Source organism: Platalea leucorodia (genome assembly GCF_965183815.1).
Source record: "Platalea leucorodia genome assembly, chromosome: 12".
In the NCBI taxonomy this organism is placed as follows: domain Eukaryota; kingdom Metazoa; phylum Chordata; class Aves; order Pelecaniformes; family Threskiornithidae; genus Platalea; species Platalea leucorodia.
The window spans coordinates 14,954,022-14,973,362 of NC_138834.1; the positions used below are offsets into that span (position 1 = coordinate 14,954,022).

The 19,341-nt window shown below is 49.0% G+C and overlaps 1 protein-coding gene across 5 annotated transcripts in view; it reads right to left on the bottom strand.

Moving 5' to 3' along the window:
* Positions 1-462: 462 nt before the first annotated feature.
* The window catches only part of TPCN1 (two pore segment channel 1), a 54,472-nt gene continuing 35,593 nt past the window's right edge, over positions 463-19,341 (bottom strand). For 4 of the 5 annotated variants that reach the window (XM_082324986.1, XM_082324982.1, XM_082324983.1 and 1 more), the window contains 17 exons: positions 18,734-18,858; positions 17,419-17,467; positions 17,152-17,215; positions 16,069-16,113; positions 14,913-14,969; positions 14,770-14,823; positions 12,822-12,894; positions 12,482-12,589; positions 11,181-11,252; positions 10,268-10,357; positions 9,406-9,521; positions 8,633-8,679; positions 8,001-8,069; positions 7,485-7,569; positions 5,880-6,016; positions 4,486-4,566; positions 463-3,216 (listed from right to left, as the gene is read on the bottom strand). In XM_082324986.1, coding sequence (XP_082181112.1) covers positions 3,094-3,216; positions 4,486-4,566; positions 5,880-6,016; positions 7,485-7,569; positions 8,001-8,069; positions 8,633-8,679; positions 9,406-9,521; positions 10,268-10,357; positions 11,181-11,252; positions 12,482-12,589; positions 12,822-12,894; positions 14,770-14,823; positions 14,913-14,969; positions 16,069-16,113; positions 17,152-17,215; positions 17,419-17,467; positions 18,734-18,858 — 1,395 coding nt within the window. In that variant the 3' untranslated portion in view covers positions 463-3,093. The remainder of the gene's footprint in view (positions 3,217-4,485; positions 4,567-5,879; positions 6,017-7,484; positions 7,570-8,000; positions 8,070-8,632; positions 8,680-9,405; positions 9,522-10,267; positions 10,358-11,180; positions 11,253-12,481; positions 12,590-12,821; positions 12,895-14,769; positions 14,824-14,912; positions 14,970-16,068; positions 16,114-17,151; positions 17,216-17,418; positions 17,468-18,733; positions 18,859-19,341) is intronic. The other variant, XM_082324984.1, reaches the window with a different exon arrangement.

The window sequence follows — 19,341 nt, forward strand, 5'->3', positions numbered from 1 at the left end:
CACAAGTTACCAGCAGCTGCCGGAATTATCCGGGCAGACGAGCCCCACGTCCTCACACGCAGCAGGGCTAAAGCAATCAAAACCGCGGCCAACGTATCAATACGGAGGTACTGGCTCAAAAACCGCCTTCTAACCTTAAGCACTGCATTGGGGTAGCTTTAAAAAGCATAAGTTTGAAAGCATTATCTTAATGTTAAGGGAAAAAACTGGTGGGGGGAGGGCAGAAGGGAAGCTGGGCTTTGCAATGTCCAGAAGAAGAATTCAGAGCAGCTCGGCAGGGCATGCATGCAAAATATGCCCACGCAAGCACTTGCCACCGGGGAGGGAGGGCGGGCACCGCTCCTCTTCAAACACTGGTGAAACGCTCCAGCTGCGGCCAAGCCCCGCTTCTGGAATAACGCGGGAAGGAGGAAAGGAAGCCTTTACAAAGCCGAGGATGCTTTTTATTAGTGTGCTTGAAAAAAATCTAGAGAACGTTTTACAGACATGTCCATAAAATCATTTTATAAACAAAACGCCAGCATACAAAATCCTGCAGTGCTTCCTCCCTTGCTCCCTACAAAATGATTGTCTCCGTCGTTAGTCTGCGTGTCAGGCGGGGGAGAGGAGGATAAATAGAAGGGGATGCCCCGTACTCAAACTTTGTTTCCTTCCAAAGTCATATGGAAGAAGTAAACTTCTGTGACCCTCCTTGGTTTACAAAAATAAGGAATACAGTGCGTACACGGGGGCGGACCGACACCTCGGCACGAAACCAGGGGAGCAGCGCCCGAGCGCCGAAGCCCAGGCCAAGCGTTCCCGTCGCCGCGCCGCGAGAGCCGGGGTAGGCAGGTTAGTGCCCCCCTCGATGGAGCTCAAAGCTGCAGCTCCTTTCACACCCAGAAAACACCCCAAAAAAAGTCACCGACAGCCCTGCAAGGAGAAATAGGCTGTAGGGGAACGCGGAGTTTAAACACAGCCGTGTTTTGTTTTCCCCTAACCTTCACGATGCTCATTCATCCTGCCCACAACTTAAACCCGAATAAACAGCATCTCCTCCAGCCCCAGGACTAATCTGGGTAAACCTCCCAGGCTGCGACTCCATGCAGAGCAACTGCAGGAGCAACCGCTGCACTGCTCATTAATTTGTGGTCGAATTTATGGTTTGGAAAACAGCCCTTTAAGGTCCTTCACGGTTCAGCTCAGAAGTAGTTTCATACCTGCAGTACCCAGAAAGGAAACAAAGAGTTGCCCTGAGGCACCCAGGGAATCTGGCAAGGGTTGAGAGCAGGCGCTGGTGGGCGTGCTGCCCCCAAAGCTGCTCACCCGCTCTTTCCATCCCACAGCCCAAGTGCTCCCACCACGCTACGCAGGGAGAGGTTTTCAGAAGCAGCTCTGTCTCGCCTGCTTTTGAAAGTCTCGTCCACCCAGGAATGCTCCTGGGCCTCCCGGGTAGGATCGGTCCTCGCCCGCTGTCCTTGCGCCACGTGGCGAGGCTACCAAGGAAAAAAACAGGTAGGTGGGACGAAGGGAGCGGGCAGACAGACCTCCCGCTGCCTGATCTACCTGGAGGATGGAGAAAGCCTCCCCAGCAAGCTCTGCTCTTGGTCTGAACCTGAGAAAAGATCAAACAGCAAGAGGCGAGGGGAGCCTCTCCCAGCTGACAGATACTTCTGGCCCTCAGCACTTTCTGTGCTGACAGGGCAAAAAAAAAAAAGGGGGACTTACAGAGACCGTTTTTCTCATCACGTTGCGGGCAACGAAACACGAGCGATGACGCAACCTGCCACGATTACAGAATAAACGTGGCAGAGCGGGGAAGGGATCCCTTTTCCCCCTTCCTTCCCACCCCTCAGCTACCAGGTCTGGCAGCCTCCTTGCCAGCTGCAGAAAAGCAGACGGGTGAGAAGAACCATCATCTTCCACGTTCCTCCTGCATCCAGGGGAACAGTAAAGCTCTTCAGTGGATCTTCCTAAGGTCCGACTCAGCATTTGCCAGCCTGAGGAACATTTCTGCAAGGGTGAGAGCAAGGGAGGAGCAACACTGCTGCCCTGGGCCTCGCTCACCTCTATAAGCAAAGCGATGACCTGGCTGAGGACTAACCAGCAGTACTGTTCGATGCCCATAAGCTCTGCTTAACCCAGAGGCAGGCTGAACTAAGTCAGACTTGGAGCTGCAAAACCTTCCATTTCTTCCTCCGAGTCATCTGTCTGAGCTACGGACCAGCCAGAGGTTTGCCATTTACAGAGCAGGTGGCCAAGTGGCCAAGTGGCACTGTCACCCCGCAGAATCCCCGCTCTTGCTGAACAGGGACAGGAGCTTTGGGGTTTCCAGAGGTGATCCCAATCCCAGGCAGTGCCGCGGGCAGAACGGACCGGCAGCGATGCAGATACTGGACAGCTACAGCAGAGACAGAGTTTGTCTCCTCAAACTCCTGTCCCGCCTACGGTTATAACACGATGAGATGATGGCCCTCAGGTTCTGTCTCCAGCTGCCACAGAACTGCTCGGGGACAGCTAAATTCAATAATCAGAGCTGGATCTACTACAGGGAGCGCGTCTAGGTGTGCCAAAAAGGAGGGGAAAGGCAGACTGCTCTTCCAAAAGTGCTGAAGTTTCACACCACCTCCCCTTTCTTTGCATAAGGAAGGTGGAGAAGAAACAAAAACTCACTCCCTGATCTTTTTTTCCTAGGTTAATGGCACCCTTTAAGCAAAAGAGATCTTCAAAAAGGGCAAAAGTTTTAATATTAAGCAGGTGGCTTCAGCACATTCCCTGCTGTTAATGGATTACACATCCCTTTCCCCGAGGTCTGTTAGCGGTAAGACAAACAGCAGGCTCGAGCCTGGGATGCGGCTCGGAGGGAGAAGGTCCCCGCTCTGGCCGAGATGTTCGCTCTGTGCCGAGCATGGGCATGGTGCTCAATCTGGGTGTAGCAGCCTTACACCGAGCCCCCCAGGCCTCTGTTTTTTCAGCAATTCAGTGCCTAGGGGAAGAGATTTAACCCTAAAGCTGAACAGTACGCTGAACAGATCTATATACATCATCCCAATATATACGCCGTGAAGTAATACTCTAGGTTATTGCATAGAAGGCGGCTTGCGTTAGCTAGGCCTAAATGACAGTCTGGGAGCGTTGTCGGAGGCTCAGGGGCTTCAGAGAGCTGTTGGAAGCAGATGCAGGCTCTTGCAACGGCGTCTGAGATTCCTCTTTTCTGGAATGCTCCTCATACCATTCCTGCAACAGGAGATCGAACACACGGAGATCAGGCTCTGCCCCACACTGGCCTCGCAGCCCCCCAAAGGGCAGAGCCTTCGGCTGCTCTGCCGTGTGAGGGCACAGAGGGGCTCTTGCCAAAGCCCGGGATCCAGCCTAACCTCCCGCAACAGCCTGGTTAACTGCAGCACAGCCGTGACGGACGCACCGAGACCTTGCCACCCACAGTCCGAGCAAGGAGTACCAGCTATGGCTCGGCTACAGTCGCCTGAACTGGCAAACCTGGGCAAGGAAACATCCCTCTCTCAGGACGTCCCTCCTGAACGGCTAGGACTCTAGTATTGACGTCCCCGTGATGTCTGGGATTTGCAGAGTTGCTCCCAATCCTGGGCAGCGCCCAGGGTGTTACAAGATGTTGCACCCCTGAATCGGAGACCAAGCAGAACAGGCAGGGAGCTTCTCTGCAGGTTTGCACCCAGCTCCGTGGCAAATAACATGTTTATTTTTGTTAGGGCGACTGAAGACTCATGCCCAAGCTAGCTGCCCAAGGGACAAAGGACAGATTCAAAAGGTTACAAGATTATTCTTTCGGTACTAATCATTACATTAGCCCATGACCTTCACCGTGGAGGTGAATGTCTGGCAGGCACTACAGTGACCAAATCCATGGCAAAAAGCTCCTGACCACAAAGGGCACTAGCAGGATTGCCTTAAACAATCCAGAGAATCAGTTGATTTCAGTGTTTCCCATCTTTGTTAGCTTGCTCTTCTGAAGGAAAGCCAGGCAGCACTGCTTGCAGCGAGCAGCGCTCTGCCTGGGAGAACCCTTGATTTCTGTGTCAGCCAGACACGCCCAAACTCAAACACAATCACATTCCAGCGGCTTAACAAATTAGCGTTCGGCAGCCAAGCCCCAGGAACTACGCATGTGCTCGTAGCCCCAGCAAACACGTCTGCCTCGGTGAGCCTGGGTAAGCTCAGCCAAGCCGGAGCGCCTACGCCCACACCGCGCGCGCGGTTACTGCGACTCGGCTGACGCACACCTGCGCAGCCGGGCACCCGGAGCCGCTGCGGAGGCTCTGACGTGCTCTGTGGTTTACGAAAGTCCCCGAGTGCAAGAACGGATCAATCTAAAGTACACTTCATCTACTGCCCACTCTTCTCGCAGAGCACATGGTTGCCCGGGTCTTGGAGGAAGGCAGCCTCCACTGTTGGAAGGGATGGTTTGTTATTCTGGGCAACGCTCCCACCACAGAGGCTTGCTGGTATTTCCAACTCAGGCCCACATACCTGTATCTCCTCCTCATACATCTTCATACTCAAATCACTCTTGGTCCTTGATCTGCGTCCCAGAAACAGTGTTGACGTTTGCTGAAGAGTTGAGGGAAGGAGGAGGAAAAAAACAAAAAAAGACATTCATCAGTCACCGAGCAGCTCACGGGATCAGTCCCTGGAACTTCAGGCATCCTTCATGTGGCCACCCATCATCCACGGATGAGCCCGGGCTATCCTGGGCTGCTTCTGTCGCCATGGGAAAAAGGCATTTTAGGGCGCACGTCACCTAAACAAATGCAGGCATCTACTGCAGGCTGAGACGAATCACACTGAGCAGATCCCCAAAGACTACAGAGGGAGCCGGAGCTCGGATGGATGCGTCTGTCAGTGGTGCTTAATTAAGTCAGATGAACATCACATCTGTGCCTGGAACAAGGCTCAAACCCAAGCTTCCAAATAAGATCTCATCTAAGAACAATTTCAGGTCCCACTTGTCTAGACCACACCATTTACTTCACGGGCCTGGACTTCTTAAATCGTGTAAGCAGAGAGCTGAAGTCTGAATTGCTCTCTGACCACATGAGTTATACGAACAGGATTGAGAAGCAAAAGAAATGTCAGGTCTGGCATCATCATTCTGGACGCCACTGCAAGGCTGAGGACAGCATCCTCCTTTGGTTTATTGTCTTGAAAAGTGCTTCTGATCGGTATCATCGTCGCTATTCTGAATTTTGTCTATGTGAACAAGAGCTCAGCCTTTAACTACCAAGCCAACCAAAGCCAATAAAGGTCGCCTAAGAGACTGTAGCACCTGCACTTTGTAGTGGTGATACGAGAATGTAGTGGCTATTATTAAAACAACCACTTAAGCTCTTCCCAGATGCATGAGACAACAGTTCTGAGACAAGCACAGTTACCCAGGTCAGCTCATTTTTCCAATTCCTGTTTTGGAATGAAAATGTAAGCAGTGCCATGGAGAAAGGAAGCCTGGTGTTTGGAATCGATACCATCGTACTGCTGCATGATGCCTCAGGACCGTCCGGGCCTAAGTGTCTGATGGCACAGAGAGAATGGCAGGAGAATGACAAGACAGTGGCTTCCTTAGAGAGAAAAAAATAAATATACTTTTTTCCAGACAGTACTGGGCCAGGACAGCTCTAAGTGAAGTTAGAGGCAGGCAATAGCAAGGAGCTTTGTCAAGGCTATTCAGAGCGCGGGGGAAATTCAGCTGCTACTTTTCTAGAGCAGCAAAACTTTGTGCCGATGCTGCAGAGTTCCTCCAGTAGCTCGGCTCTCAACACTACAAAGACACATGCAGCTTTTTCTAGAACACAGCAAAAAGACATTTGTGGCCCTGGCACGCCTCCCTCCCCTGAAGCCGAGAACTTGCAGTAAGCTTTTCCTCTTACCCCGTATTTGTCCATCTGCAAAACGATCTTCTGCAGCTGAGCGGTTTCAGCGGCGGCTGAACTCCGCTTGTACAGCTCGATTATGCCAACCACCTCCTCCTTGGAGATCTCCTTCTCCAGCACAATGCCGTTGTCTTCTGGAGAGGCAAGAAAAAGAGGAAAAAAAAAGTCACCGAGATGAACATTGCTTCCTCAGCTGCTACGATAATCCTGGGAGGCAAAGCTTAACAGCACACAGGACCAAGCCAGACATCGGGCACAGTCTGTACCTACTTTTGTGACTAGAACATATATGTCCTCGTCCTCCAGCAAGGCAGGGAAGAAGTTAACTAGTGTGTAGGGCCAGCAAGCATCTCAGCTTTTTAAAACATTAGCCTCCTCAGTATCTTAAAAAAAAAAAAACCACCTTGTAGCTTTTTGCTTGCCTGTAAATTACCTAGCAAAGGAACTAATCACAGAGGAATTGCCGCCTTTTGACCTTCAGCTGCCCAACACGGCTTGGGAGTTGTGTGCTAACAAATGTCTTTCATTGCACCCTTCAAACCGGGTGCAGGAAGGATCACGATGAAAAGCAGTTCTGTAACTAACAACGCCTGGCTCCTACGGGCCTGCGCCACACGCTTGGATCTTCTGGCACCCAAGAAAGACGAGGGGCTGATCAAAGCTACTCCCGTGGCTGGGGCCTTCACCATGTTTCAGCAGGGAAGATTGGCATTAAATGTATGCTTGCAGTAGCTATATCTCCTTCCTGCAGAAAAGTGTAAAGAATTATTAAGATTAGTCTGCAGAGAGAATGAATAGAAAAGCCTGGGTGTAGATCACCTGAAGGAATAACAGAAGGGCTATAAGAGATTAATGTGTTTATGGCACCTAAATTAGCAGGCATGCAGTTACATGCCGTTTCAGACGCCCAGCTCAGGAGACAAAGGACAGCGAGTACAACTGGTGACTCACAGGGGTGAGGGGATGGAGAGCCTAGTCTCTGTCTGTTCCTAAAGGGTACAGAAAGGTTACGTCCAAAACCAGCCTAAGTACAACTCAGAGATGTGGAAAGAACTGGATAGGCAGCATCCCTTGTCCTCCATGTCATAGCACAGAGTGCTGGTAAACCACTTGGATCCAGCATCTTGGCGCCTGAATGCCGGACAAGGCGCTTGCAGACCCGTTCTGGTGCCGGTGAGTATGTTAGTGAGGGAGGGAAATTGGTTTTAAAAGAAAAAAAATCACCTTCCCTTCCTGTAAGGTCTCTTGTTGAGCTTTGCTACATCATCGCTGTAATGTTTCTGAGATTTCTTTCATGAAAGGCATGCAGACTTCCTATCTTTAAATAATTTGGTTGAAATGGCTCAAGCAGTTGAAGTGTGTGCACACACACAGATAAACACGTGCGTACACATACACTGTCGGGGGAGTAGTAGGGGAGAGACGAGGGGCAGAGCAGAAAGGCCGGACAGAAATATCACACAAAAGCATAAGAATGAGCTTAGAAAGTCAGGCTAAACCAAAAATCTGGTCTTTGCTGGCCAATCCCATTCTCTCCTGCAGACGTAAGGCACCAGGGAGAGAAGACACAATGTTGTAGGTTGGCCAGTCCTCAGTTCTGACCTTCTGAATCTTGGTTCTTCCGAGTGTAGTTCATGCGGAAGACGAAAGCATCCAGAATAAAAGCCACGATGATTGTCATCACCACCTGGGAGAGGACATGAGCAGAAGAGATCAGGAGCCTGCTGCTAGGAGATTCTCCCAGCCCAATTCAACACAAAGCTGAGCATTTGGTCTGTGCTTCAACTCCACGCTCCCCAGCTCCTCCATGGCAGAGGAGATGCACGTCATCCATCTGCCTGCGAGTAAACTGCTAACGTCAACCACAACGGGGACAGAACAAAACTGCGCTGCCCTAGTCATTACCCAGGCCCAGATTTGTGCAGCATCAGCTTTGTCAGTGCCCATAAATTCAACTTTCTGCAAGTGATGTGGACTCACACCTGTTTCTGAAGACATTTATGTAGAAGAGCGAAGTTGTCCTCATTTAGGGACGCAAGCTTCCGCTGGAACACAGTAAAAGCTGTCTCCCCTCCCCATCCCCACTATTTGATGCACGAAGCATGCCCAGAAACCTACCATGGTCACAATATAGAAGATCATGAAGTAAAGACGGCTCCAGTGAGTAGTTTGGGATGTCACCCCTTCCTAAAGAGGAGAGGGAAGAAGTTAGTAGTGCACAAAAGAAGGAAGAGTCTGCTGTTAACTGCTTGCCAACAGACATAAAGCAGCATAAACACCATCTCTCTCTCATTCATGGCTCCACAGTTAGCCCCAGGGACTGCCTGTGCAACGCCCAGTGCCCCACCTGGTCCTTGCAGCTAATCTGCCTCTCAAGCTAAGGAGAGAGGTTGCTATATGCAAACACACAGAACATTTCAAGCCTGTGGCTGTGCGAACCATTGCTGCTATGAGAACGCAGCTTGGACTGCAGGGTGACAAGCTGGAATACAGGGTGACTTCAGTTGAGCAGATTGCAAAACCTGGCCTGAAGGCTGGTCAAGATTCACAACAAAACATGCCCAGCAGCATGCCAGAGGTCAACTGTCACCCAACGATCGGGAGCAAAAGATGTCTGGTAACAAGAAGTGACAGTGTTGGGCCCATCTCCAGTCACCAGGGGAAGAAAGCAGTGGCGGCAGGGAAGATCTAGCTCGAGTGGCAAAGAGTCTGTGCTGTCTATACACACAAGGTAGCTGAGGTTTACTTACCATGATGATGTACCAGTCATTGACGACTGTCAGCTCAAACAGCGTGACTGTATACAAGTGGGAGAAAAAATACAGACAATTGCTTTATCCACCCTGACCTACTTTACAGTGATTCTTAGACAAAGTATTCGACAGGGAAGACTGACGCAAGACACCGAAGCTTCAATACAGCCAGCAAATCCGGAGACAGAATGCAGGCCCTCATCACTGCAATTACTTCAGACAAAGGGGGTTAGACCTACAGAACCAGGAGCGTGGCTTAATCTGTTTCTTAAAAAAAAAAAAAAAAAAAAAAAAAAAAATCAGAAACAGACCTGACTCTTTCCACCAGAGAGCATGGAGACCTCTGAAACCTCCAGGAGATAAGCATCTCTGCTCACACGTTAAGAAAAATCATGGAGAGTAATCAACACATTCAATTTATTCTTCATCAGCGGGTTTAAAGAAATGTATTAGCATCACTACTGGTTCTTTAGAAGGGTAGTGACTTAAATATCTCTGGAAGTCTGGTCTGATCACTAGTCAGAACAGATCTTCTGGCTTCACGCTGGCTTTTAAGAGATGTCTGCTTACCTTGCAGAACAGTCATGGCACAATTAGTCAGCTGGAGCTCTCCAGACAGAAAAAGCAGGATGCTGAGTGTTTGAGGAGCATTAGTGGGACTCTCCGGGAGAGTCCCAGGCTGACATGAGCATTACAGTCCCGCCAGCCAGCTCTGCAGGACCACAGATGCACTAAGGAATAGTCTTTGCTACAGACAAAACTGCCCTTACCAAAGCTGTTCAAAATGTTGTCAAAGTTGTTGAGATAGTAATAACCTTCTTCCACAACCGTCTTGTTGCCAACTGTATGATTCACCCAGCGGTAGGAATCTGCGACTGTGCTCGTGCTGGTTGGAGAAACCAGGACAAAGAATGAGAAGTGGAAAAGCAAGGAAAGTCTCAAGGGTTCTAAACACCGAAACACTTAGAAGGTGGTGAGCAATGTAGTAATTTCTGCCTCTTGGCCAACACTTCCCTTTTTCTCTGAAAGAAAGCCTCTGTCCTTCACAGCTCAGCACAAGCCCAGGGACCACATGAAGTCTGTCTCAGCAAATATTACACCAGAGAAACTGAGTGTTTGAGTTAGACTCGTTGGCTCACACCCTTAAAGCTTGGCATTTCCAAGTGGTCTGCTGTCATTTAAGATGAAAAGGGCACAGGACAGCTTAGCTACCAGGACCAGGTGAATTTATCCTGTACAAAGCGAGGCCTAACACGTCTAGCAGAGCAACTCCGGTGTCACCACAATAAAAATCTCAACTTTGCTCTAGAGCAGCTGTTACAAGAGTTTCCAGCCACAGTATCATGAATAAGTCTTCCCAGTGTGGCTACCTGAGGCGAGTTAGAGCTTATTAAAACCAGCCAACCCCACCACAGAAGTCTCTCCCTTTCCACATGGACCGCAAAAGCCATTTCATACCTAGAGAAGTACAGTGTCTCCCCTAGATTTTCCCAGCATGTTGCCTCAGCTGCAAAACCCCGTTTAGACCCATCCTCTGGCCCCTTCTCCACGGGGAGACAGAGCTGCCAGAGGCACTGCTGCTGGCTGTGCACCAAAGCCACTGCAGAGGGGGGATGGATTTGCAGTACTCACTTGCAGCAGTTCGGGTAGACCACGCCAGCAAAGAACTCCATGCCAACAATGGCAAAGCAATAGTAGAAGATCAGCAGGGTTAAACCCAGGCTGGAGGCAAAAACAGAAAGAGTACTGTGCTACTCAAGAGTTGCTAAGGCAGGAAAACACAAAGTCACAGGCTGGTTTCTCTGGAAGGGATTTCCAACGGATGGGAAGCAGCACTGAAAACCCCAGACCACCCTCCCTGCCACTGTGGCTCTGCAGTTCTTCGCCTGCTCTCATTCAAGAAGTCCTTGGACAAGGAGCTTGCCACTTGCCGAAGAGAGAAACGAAAGAGCAGCCTGGATTCCCTCCCAGTCTCTCTTTTTCTGGTAAACAAACGTCTCTCCACAGTTTCTTTAATAAAGAACAACACACACTGGTTGTGCCCTCTCCACGTCCTTGGATGCAGGGACTGTGCCAAGAACAGGGTTCTCTAGCTAACACTCCTTCAAGGGAATAGGGTCTGAGGATGCCGCACTCAAACACCAAGCTCCTTCTGCCCCACCACTTCACAATAACGCTCTCGAGTGGCTGTACTAAGGACAGGGAAGCATCTGGGGCTGAATATATTCATGCCAGTGTTCCTCCCAAACGGGCCTCCCCTCTCACCAAAAGCTGGGATGGGGGAGAAACATTAAACAAGCATTGACTCTTGGTCATCCTCCTAACACAAAAGCAGGAGGAGGCCCAGGGTGCTGGAGCGTTGCTTATCACATACCGCTCCAAGAAATGGGAAGATTTAACACTCCGCTGCAGCACGCTGAAGAATCGGTAACAATCAACTGACAGATCAGAGCATAAACACCTTGAGCAGGTTTGACAGGTCCCTATCCGAGACACTAAACCTTCGCTCCCCTCCTCCCACCATCACCCAAAGAGGAGTTCGTACCTGGCCATCCGGGGGAACAACTCAAACATAGTGTCCAGGACATTTCTGTAGCGTTTTTTCAATTTAAATAGCCTGAAAAGAGAAGCCAGTAGTTACCTACGCACAGCACCTTTCCTGGTCGTGTTGGAAATAGAGTATCACAGTTCTCTGCACCTCCCAGGTCCATGAACAGTAAAGTCTCCTGACACCAAACTCACAGGATCTGCTCTTCTGAAGTGGTCTCTGCTCACCTAACAACGTCCCGCTGTCCCATCGTCCCAGCTGTTTATGACACATTCGACTAACTATTTACAGGATTGAGGAATCCCAAGGAAAAGTCTACGTCTTTTTACACAGCATGATGCATAAATAGCTATTTAAAAAAAATATAAAAATCATAAGAACTTAAACTAGTCCCATGTATGGGGTCAGGATTCATTACTCCTTTCCTCAGACACAAGCTTTTCTGTGTTTCCCCCACGACCCAATAAAAATTGATGAAAGAAAACTACATTGTGCCTGCTAATTTAAGATTTGGCAACTCCATCAGCCTTTGCAAAGAAACACAGCTGCCAAACACAGGCTTTGGCAGGGGAACAACAGAGAAAACATCCCCCCCCCCCCCCCCCTCCTTGAGTGTCATAAAGTGTTCTTTAAATCCTAACTGAAGAGCTAAATTACATTAGCTTGTTTTTAACAAAACAACATTTTTTTCTCTCAAATGCCTTCCACTCATGGCTCTTGGTGTTCTGCGAAGGTGAATGTACCTCCGTAACAGCCTTGGAACGAGAGGGTTAATCAGACCCATCGTACTGAGCTGCTGCGATGTTACAGGCCGCAGACTTGCTTAAAGTGCGAGATGCAGGGTTGTACTTCACCCTAGAAAGCAGCATCCTTTGAAAACTGTAATTTCTGGTAATTCGATGGAAATTATTAAACTGGCTCAGACTGTCTCACCCTGACAGAAGAGCTTTTCTCTGAACAGCATCAGACAATTTAGAGGAGGTGTAAGAACCCCACGAAGGCAGACACAGGATAATCTGCCCCTGGCAAATCCCTTGATCTCTATTAGAGATCAGCTTAAGCTCCAAAGCACGGGGTTTCATATCCCATCCCAAGTTTTTGTTATCATTCATTTTGATAACTCCAGCTAATCTCATTACCCCACGCGATTCCTGTTTGCCATGGTCACGTACCCACAGAGCCGTCCTTGCCCTCTCCTGGTAAGGAGCTCGGTCCTCAACGGGATTGATGGAAAACCAGCCTGGCTGTTTTCTTCCCCACCTGCTCCCTGTACCCCCCGCCCAGCCTTCCCGTCTCACCTCAGCAGCTGAAGGGGTCGCAAGACCACAATGAAGTAGAAGGGCTCCATGTTAAACGCCAGTGCCATGAGCCCCAAAAATGCAAACAGGGTGACTGAGAAGTCAAAGCTAGAAAGAAAAAAAAAATAATAAAATAAGAGCAATGATTTATCTCTAGTGTTTCAGCAGAGACTTGGTGCTGCTCCAGCCTAACAAGATGCACAAGGCCAAGGGCAGAAGGATTACAATAGGCCTGTAGACGAGGCCATCAGCAGGCTAAAAAAAAACTCATCGCCGAAGCCAGTCTTTCTAACCCAACAATTTTTGCCATCTCTGTCTCAAAACGTCAGTGTGCACTTACAGATTCCAACCCGAGGACAGGTACTCGACGGGCCCCAGCCCAGTGGTCTTCAGGAGCAGCTCCACGCCGTAGACTGTAAAACAAGATGACAGCCACGGACAGAAATAAGCAGCATTACATGGAGGACTCATGTAAAGGCTTGCGCTCAAAGATGTGTGGTGCTTTACATACAGGACTGCTGAACATGGGTTTAACAGACTCCCACCCATCCTCTTTATTCTCGGTGAGACGTCAAAGAGAGATTTTTCCCTCCAAATCAACACATTTTCCTGTATTTCTGGTGATTTCTCTCCAGAGCAGCCTACAAAGCAGTTAGTTGGCTAACACGCTATTAATGTTGAGGCCCAAGCTCCTGTAGGAAAGGCCAGAAAGTGGTGGAGGGAATTCAGTCCTGCCTGTTTATTTCCTTCTATCTCACTGGAACATCATAGAATCATAGAATCCTTTAGGTTGGAAAAGACCCTTAAGATCATCAAGTCCAACTGTTAACCTATCACTGCCAAGCCCACCACTAAACCATGTCCTCAAGCACCACATCTACCCATCTTTTAAATACCTCCAGGGATGGAGATTCAACCCCTTCCCTGGGCAGCCTGTTCCAGTGCTTGACTACCCTTTCAGTGAAGAAATTTTTTCTAACATCCAACCTAAACTTCCCCTGGCGCAGCTTGAGGCCGTTTCTTCTCGTCCTATCACTTGTTACTAGGGAGAAGAGACCGACCCCCACCTCTTTACAGCCTCCTTTCAGGCAGTTGCAGAGAGGGATGAGGGCTCCCCTCAGCCTCCTCTTCTCCAGGCTGAGCACCCCCAGCTCCCTCAGCCGCTCCTCGTAAGACTTGTGCTCTAGACCCATCGCCGCATCCCATAGCCTAGCCTTGACCTGCAGCGAGAGACCCTTTCAGAGAGGGGCCATCTGAATACTTCACCCCCTGTCCTGACAGCACCTCGTGAGCCTGTAGGTTAAAGAATTCCACAATAACCTGATGATGCCCTGTTTCAGTCATCCCAAAGTCTTTCCTTCCAGGTTCCAAGGTGGGAGAGAAGTGAAGAGCTGGATGACAACATCCTGGTGAAAAGAAGTGTTGCAAAGTGCCTCTGCCTTCAAACTTTCCTAACAAGGGGTTTGAAGACTAATGGCCAGGGAAGCACTAGGGCTACCCAGCGTTCAAATAAGAGGTTAGCAACCTCTCCTAGATTCTCCAGAGAACCTCCTGCTGCAGTTTTACACATTATTTTGATTCAGTGGAGCTATACTTTTCTTCTCCTCTTGAGCAAGAGACGCTGGCAGGAGAAGGGAAGTGAAGAGTTCCATGGCAGTGCAATGGAACAGCACATGGAGCTGGAATTGCTTGTACCTGGGCTGAAAAGGAAGACTAAGGGGATGACGTTCAATTAGAAAACTCAGCTCATCAACTAGTTCATCTGGTCCTTTGTCTTCTCCTCAGCGTGCCCCTGCACTCTGTACTCCAACAGGACTGCCTCGCTTCGCGGGGCAGAGAGCCAGCTCACAGCTGCCATCAGATCAGAGCTGGTAATGTCTCCTGGAAAAGTCAGTGCAGCGCAGAGCAACGTGAGCAACTCCAGACAGAGCCATCGCAAGTCTGGAGGAGCTTATCACTTTGCAGGCTGTGCCTAACAAAACAAGGCTATTCTGCTCTCGGGGCTGAAGCCAGCTTTAGGAGTAACACAGCGGCTTTTGCAGAGAGTTGCACCAGAGGTAAGAGGCTCCCCAGACTGCGGTGGCGCAGGGAGCTGCGTAACAGTGCAGCAGCGTTCACGTGGGTCTGTGTGGACGCTGATGATCCCTGCCAGGCACAGAATTGTTCTAGACGGAGTCCCTACACCTGTGGCTAAGTTTTAACTTCAAACCGAATAATCTTTTGGGAACAGAGCTGTCTATTCCCCTCCTTATGAAATGACACAGCTCTGTTGGGAGGCATCAGCTTACTTGTAAGGAAGACTATGTAGCTCCAAGGAACATTTCTGGAGAAGAAATTTCCTCCTGCAAGACACAAGAAGAACTTTTTCTAGCCTTCCCTTTATTCAATCCCCCAGCATCATAGCCAAGAAAACAGCTGCGATGTTTCCTACCTTGCAGCATGAAGGTTTCAACAAGAATCCAAATTCCATTCACAGCCACCACAGTATCTGGAAAACAAAGTAAAAACCCGTAGCAAAACCACTCCTGGACCAGAGGACACCCATTTCCTAGGCTAACAAAAAGAGTACAATATAGGACAAGCAGCAGGGCCAGTGTTTCTAATTCAGCTAACAAATTGAACTCAACTTGGGAGGGTTGCAAAACTTCTACCCTGACTTTTCCCAGGCCTTTAACAGATGCAGTACCTTTATCTGCAGAAGGAAACAAAACTAAGACAAAACAATGGTCTGAATCATGCTTAATCATTTTTACTCATAACTATCTTACATTCTGCCATGTTATTACCTGCATATTTCAGCTTCCTCCTAGTTCTGGAACAAGATCTCGAGAGCCACTAGGTCCCCAGCAGGGCAGGACAAAGCCCTGTGAGCTTGGATCTATTGCTGCTCCCCAACATTCAAATCCTGAGAACTGAAGGTGCAGGACTTCTCCCTTCCACTCAAGTCTCCTCACTCCACCCCACCCTCTTTAGTTTAGCATCCTAATTTACAAAAAACATCTCCTCCAATGTTCAAAAAAACGCCCAAATTACTAAGAACAGATTGTTTAGAACACAGCGAGGAGCACCACAAGTACGCACTCTCTCTCCTCTAGAGGAGAAGAGCACAGAATCATTCTTGCAGGCAGTACAGTTACCAAGCAATCCCTCCAGCAACGAGTACGCTTGCACCTTCTCAAGTGCAAACAGAAGAAGGTCGTTGACTGGCAAGGCAGTTCCTTACTCAGCTGCAAGATTAAAAACCTCAAGGCTTGTGAAAGCTAACGACCAACCTACCCACATGCAACAAGCTGACTCCTACAGAATCAGACCCACAAGCGCGTTATGAAGCAGTTATGAACCAACGAGCCTCTCCAGAGGACGCAACACAGCGAGAGCTGAGAGCCCAGGCTGCAGCAGCGGTCAGTACGAGCATGCAGCTCCCTCCCTCTCCATCAAAACTCCAGAATTTGCACACAAGCCGTGGCTCAAACCAAAGACCAGGCCCCACCACGCTGAGTCCTTGGAGGGGCTGGCACAGACAGAGCATCCCAGATCCACACGATGAAGGGAGCCTAGCAGAGAGACAGCTTGTTCCTTCTACTTACACATGGTGTATTGGAACACGCGGGACTTCACAAGGATGTTGATGCCTGCGTGAAGGAAAGCATGACAAAACAAATGTTGACGCAGTCCTCCACACCTCACACGCAGCTTCCTCTGTCTTCTCCTTAGAGACATTTTTCATACCAATCCTCAGCACAGAAACTAAGCAGATTAGCAGATTATTAACTTTTACTTCTTGGGACCAAGTTCAAATTTTAGCAGCAATGAACTCACTATCCTTAACCCCCGAAATGCCTTTTTTTCCCCTCTATGTACTAGTTCTCTGGTGTGGACAGAGGTAAATGCAGCCGCTGAAGCACTGCTCGTGTTTGGAACAACACAGATGTGTCAAGGAAGGTTGAGTGCATCAGCAGAGGTTATGTAGGACTCCTGTGGTAGCTGTGTGTTTGGATCAAGATAGTGTTAACTGTTTCCCACTAGCATACAACACTGAAGAAGAATTGCAGGTAAGTTCTTATTTCTGAATGGCCACATTCAGTCAGGCAACTTGGGACACGGGAGATAAATCACATTTGCAAGACAGATTACACTGATGGGTATGTCAGACCTCTTTCCCCTTCCCGAGCAGCTGCACTTGACCTGCACGAGCGTTGCAGTGACATCTTGGGTCTAGAAAGCCTAGCAGCTGTTGTGAAAACACAAATCCCATTCCACAGCCACTGCTGCGAGCTGCTGCCTGGGATATGGAGAAACTCTAGAAACTCTACTAGATTCAGCAATCGTAAATCCCCACCTAACCTCTGTGCTGAAAAAGGAATACAGCCCTCCACGACCTCAGGGTCTGGTTCGCTACAGAGCTTCTGCCAAGAGGTCTCTTATTTTAAGGAAGCCAGGGTTTGGGTCAGAGCACGGGGAATATTTACATGACAGAAATCTTCCTTGGAGACACTGAATACAAGGCTCTGGCCTTGGAGGCTCTGAATACACAGGGAGTTGGTTAGTAGGCCTTTCCTCAGCTGTTTACCAGGGACATAAGAAAAAGTCCTTTCCGAGGACCCCGTCTTTGTAAAGAAATGCTTTTCCTGTTAGTTGAACACATGCTGCATGAAAACACAGCCTGTTACCTTTAAAAATAAGGAATGCTGTCCGTGGAAGGTCATCAAACCAGTGCTCGCGATTTCGTTTTGCCTGGAAGCAGAACAGTCACGATCAGAAGAAGTCAATGCTACATCCATACAAAAAAACATGCAGTGATGGAGACCCACCTTATCCCCATCATCCGCTGCTTTTAGATTGCCTGTGTGTCTCACCCACCTTCTCTTTAACCACTGGCCTCCTTTGTTCTCCCTCCCACACACACTTCCCCTCTTCTCCACCCAATACATACTTACCTTCCATTTTAAGCCAACAACTTCATAGAAATTGTAAAAATCCTTTAGACTGCAAAACAGAAAGAAGCATCTGATCAGAGCCTTGGAGTTGATTAGATCCTTAATAGTCCTTGTCAGGCATCATCAGTAGAGAGTCCCTGGAAGTTATTAACTCCTTATTAGAACTGCAACCACAGCTGATATAACTCAACACTGACCTCTTCCCCATCTGGCCAAAGGTTACTGACTGAGAATAGCCAGAACAGGCTGCAAAGCCCACCTTCTTTCTGTCACACTACAGTCCTTAGAGGAAACTCTGACCCTACTAAACCCAGAATTTTACCACTGAGAAGAAAGACCTGAGGCTTAGATAGCAAACTCCAAGGGACAGAGATTGTACTGCTCTTCAAGAAGTAGTCTTGGACTGTCTTCATTACTCCTCCAGTCCTTTTCTAACATCTTTGCACATTTTCTTTTCAAGGTAACAATGAAATTTGAAAAAGGACATGGAAGCAAAGAAACTCATAAAACACGAGTGCCTGTCTAGGTGCTCGGGGTCAGGCCTATAACAGCTTTTAGGTGTCTGAAAGTGAGGATGCTGAACTTCTCAGACTCTTACTGGTGTCATTAGGTGCCTAAATTTAAGAGCTCAGCCCTTCTCCCTACGCCACTTTCAACACTTCTCTGTGGCATTTGACTTTAAGGAGAAGCATCGGCACCAGTTTTGTGGGAGGCTCGCTCCGAGCCTGTCTGTGGCCAGAACAAAGGAAAAGGAAGAGAAGGTCTCCTGCTCTAATTCCCTCTGCTTCCATGCTGGCTGGAGTTAGCTGCACCCACCCACCAGAATGGTAATTCTCCGCCTCATAACACAGAGGATGACAGTCCTGAAAGCACCAGCAGAACCAGATTTTAATTAACAAAACCCTGGGGGACACAGCCAGCTGCTGGAAAAAAACAAAAACTTGTTAAGCTGCGAGGCTGCACTGTGTGAAGAAATGCTCCTTGCAGGCTCTAATGCTGCTCCTCAATTTCTCGCTCCTCTGTTCTGGCAGGGGAGGTGGGAAACAGCGGCTGCCTGGTGCCTGCCAGCAGAGCGCTGTATCCACAAGAGGGCACGCAGGAACTCCATCACCTCCGTAGCAAAACCTCAGCTCTCAGGGTACCCAGCCCTCCAAGCTCCCTGCTTCCCAGACAAATCCTTTCAATCACCTATCTCTATTCCCACACCCCAGACAAGTTTCCCTCCATAAACCCAGCCATCCTCTCTGAAGTACAGCCTCGCTTCAGAGAGTGAAGCAACCTCCCCGCTCTGGGCGCAGCAGTAAGACCATCCTACCTGACTAAAGGAGTATTGCTTTGATTCAGTGCTTTGAAAGTGAGATATCGCTCTCTGGCACACATCCGAGGCTTGTAAAACCGCAACAGCCCTTCAAAGTGCTTGAAGGAAATTCCAGACGGCCTCTAGAAACAAGGGAATGTTGTCATAAGCAGCAACATCAGGCAGAAGCACATGGAGTCTAGCGTATTTAATTCTCACTCTGGATTTGTTTTAAGCAGGATTTCTACATTACCGTAAGATGCCATTATAACTAAGCCCCAAAAGTACCCTAAGCTGTTACTTTAACGTCCTGAGCTTATCCCAGAGCACAGAAATCAGAAAGCTCTCCTGGCAGTCGGTCCCTCCAGCAAATGCCGAGCTGTTCCCTGTCACCCCATCATGTGAAAGTTGTCCAACGAGACACCCCAAGCGACAGAGGTCAACCACTCTTCTTGGGAAATTAGCAGGCAGCCTAACAGATCCCATTACTGGCACTTTTTTAAGACTCAGCTATTCCTCAGGAACTGTTCATATAATGAAAGTGCCCTAAACATGAGCTCATCTACTAGAAGTGGGCTAGTTATTTTGGGGCCTTATTTATCTTCCTGCTCCACAAGTTAGGCAAG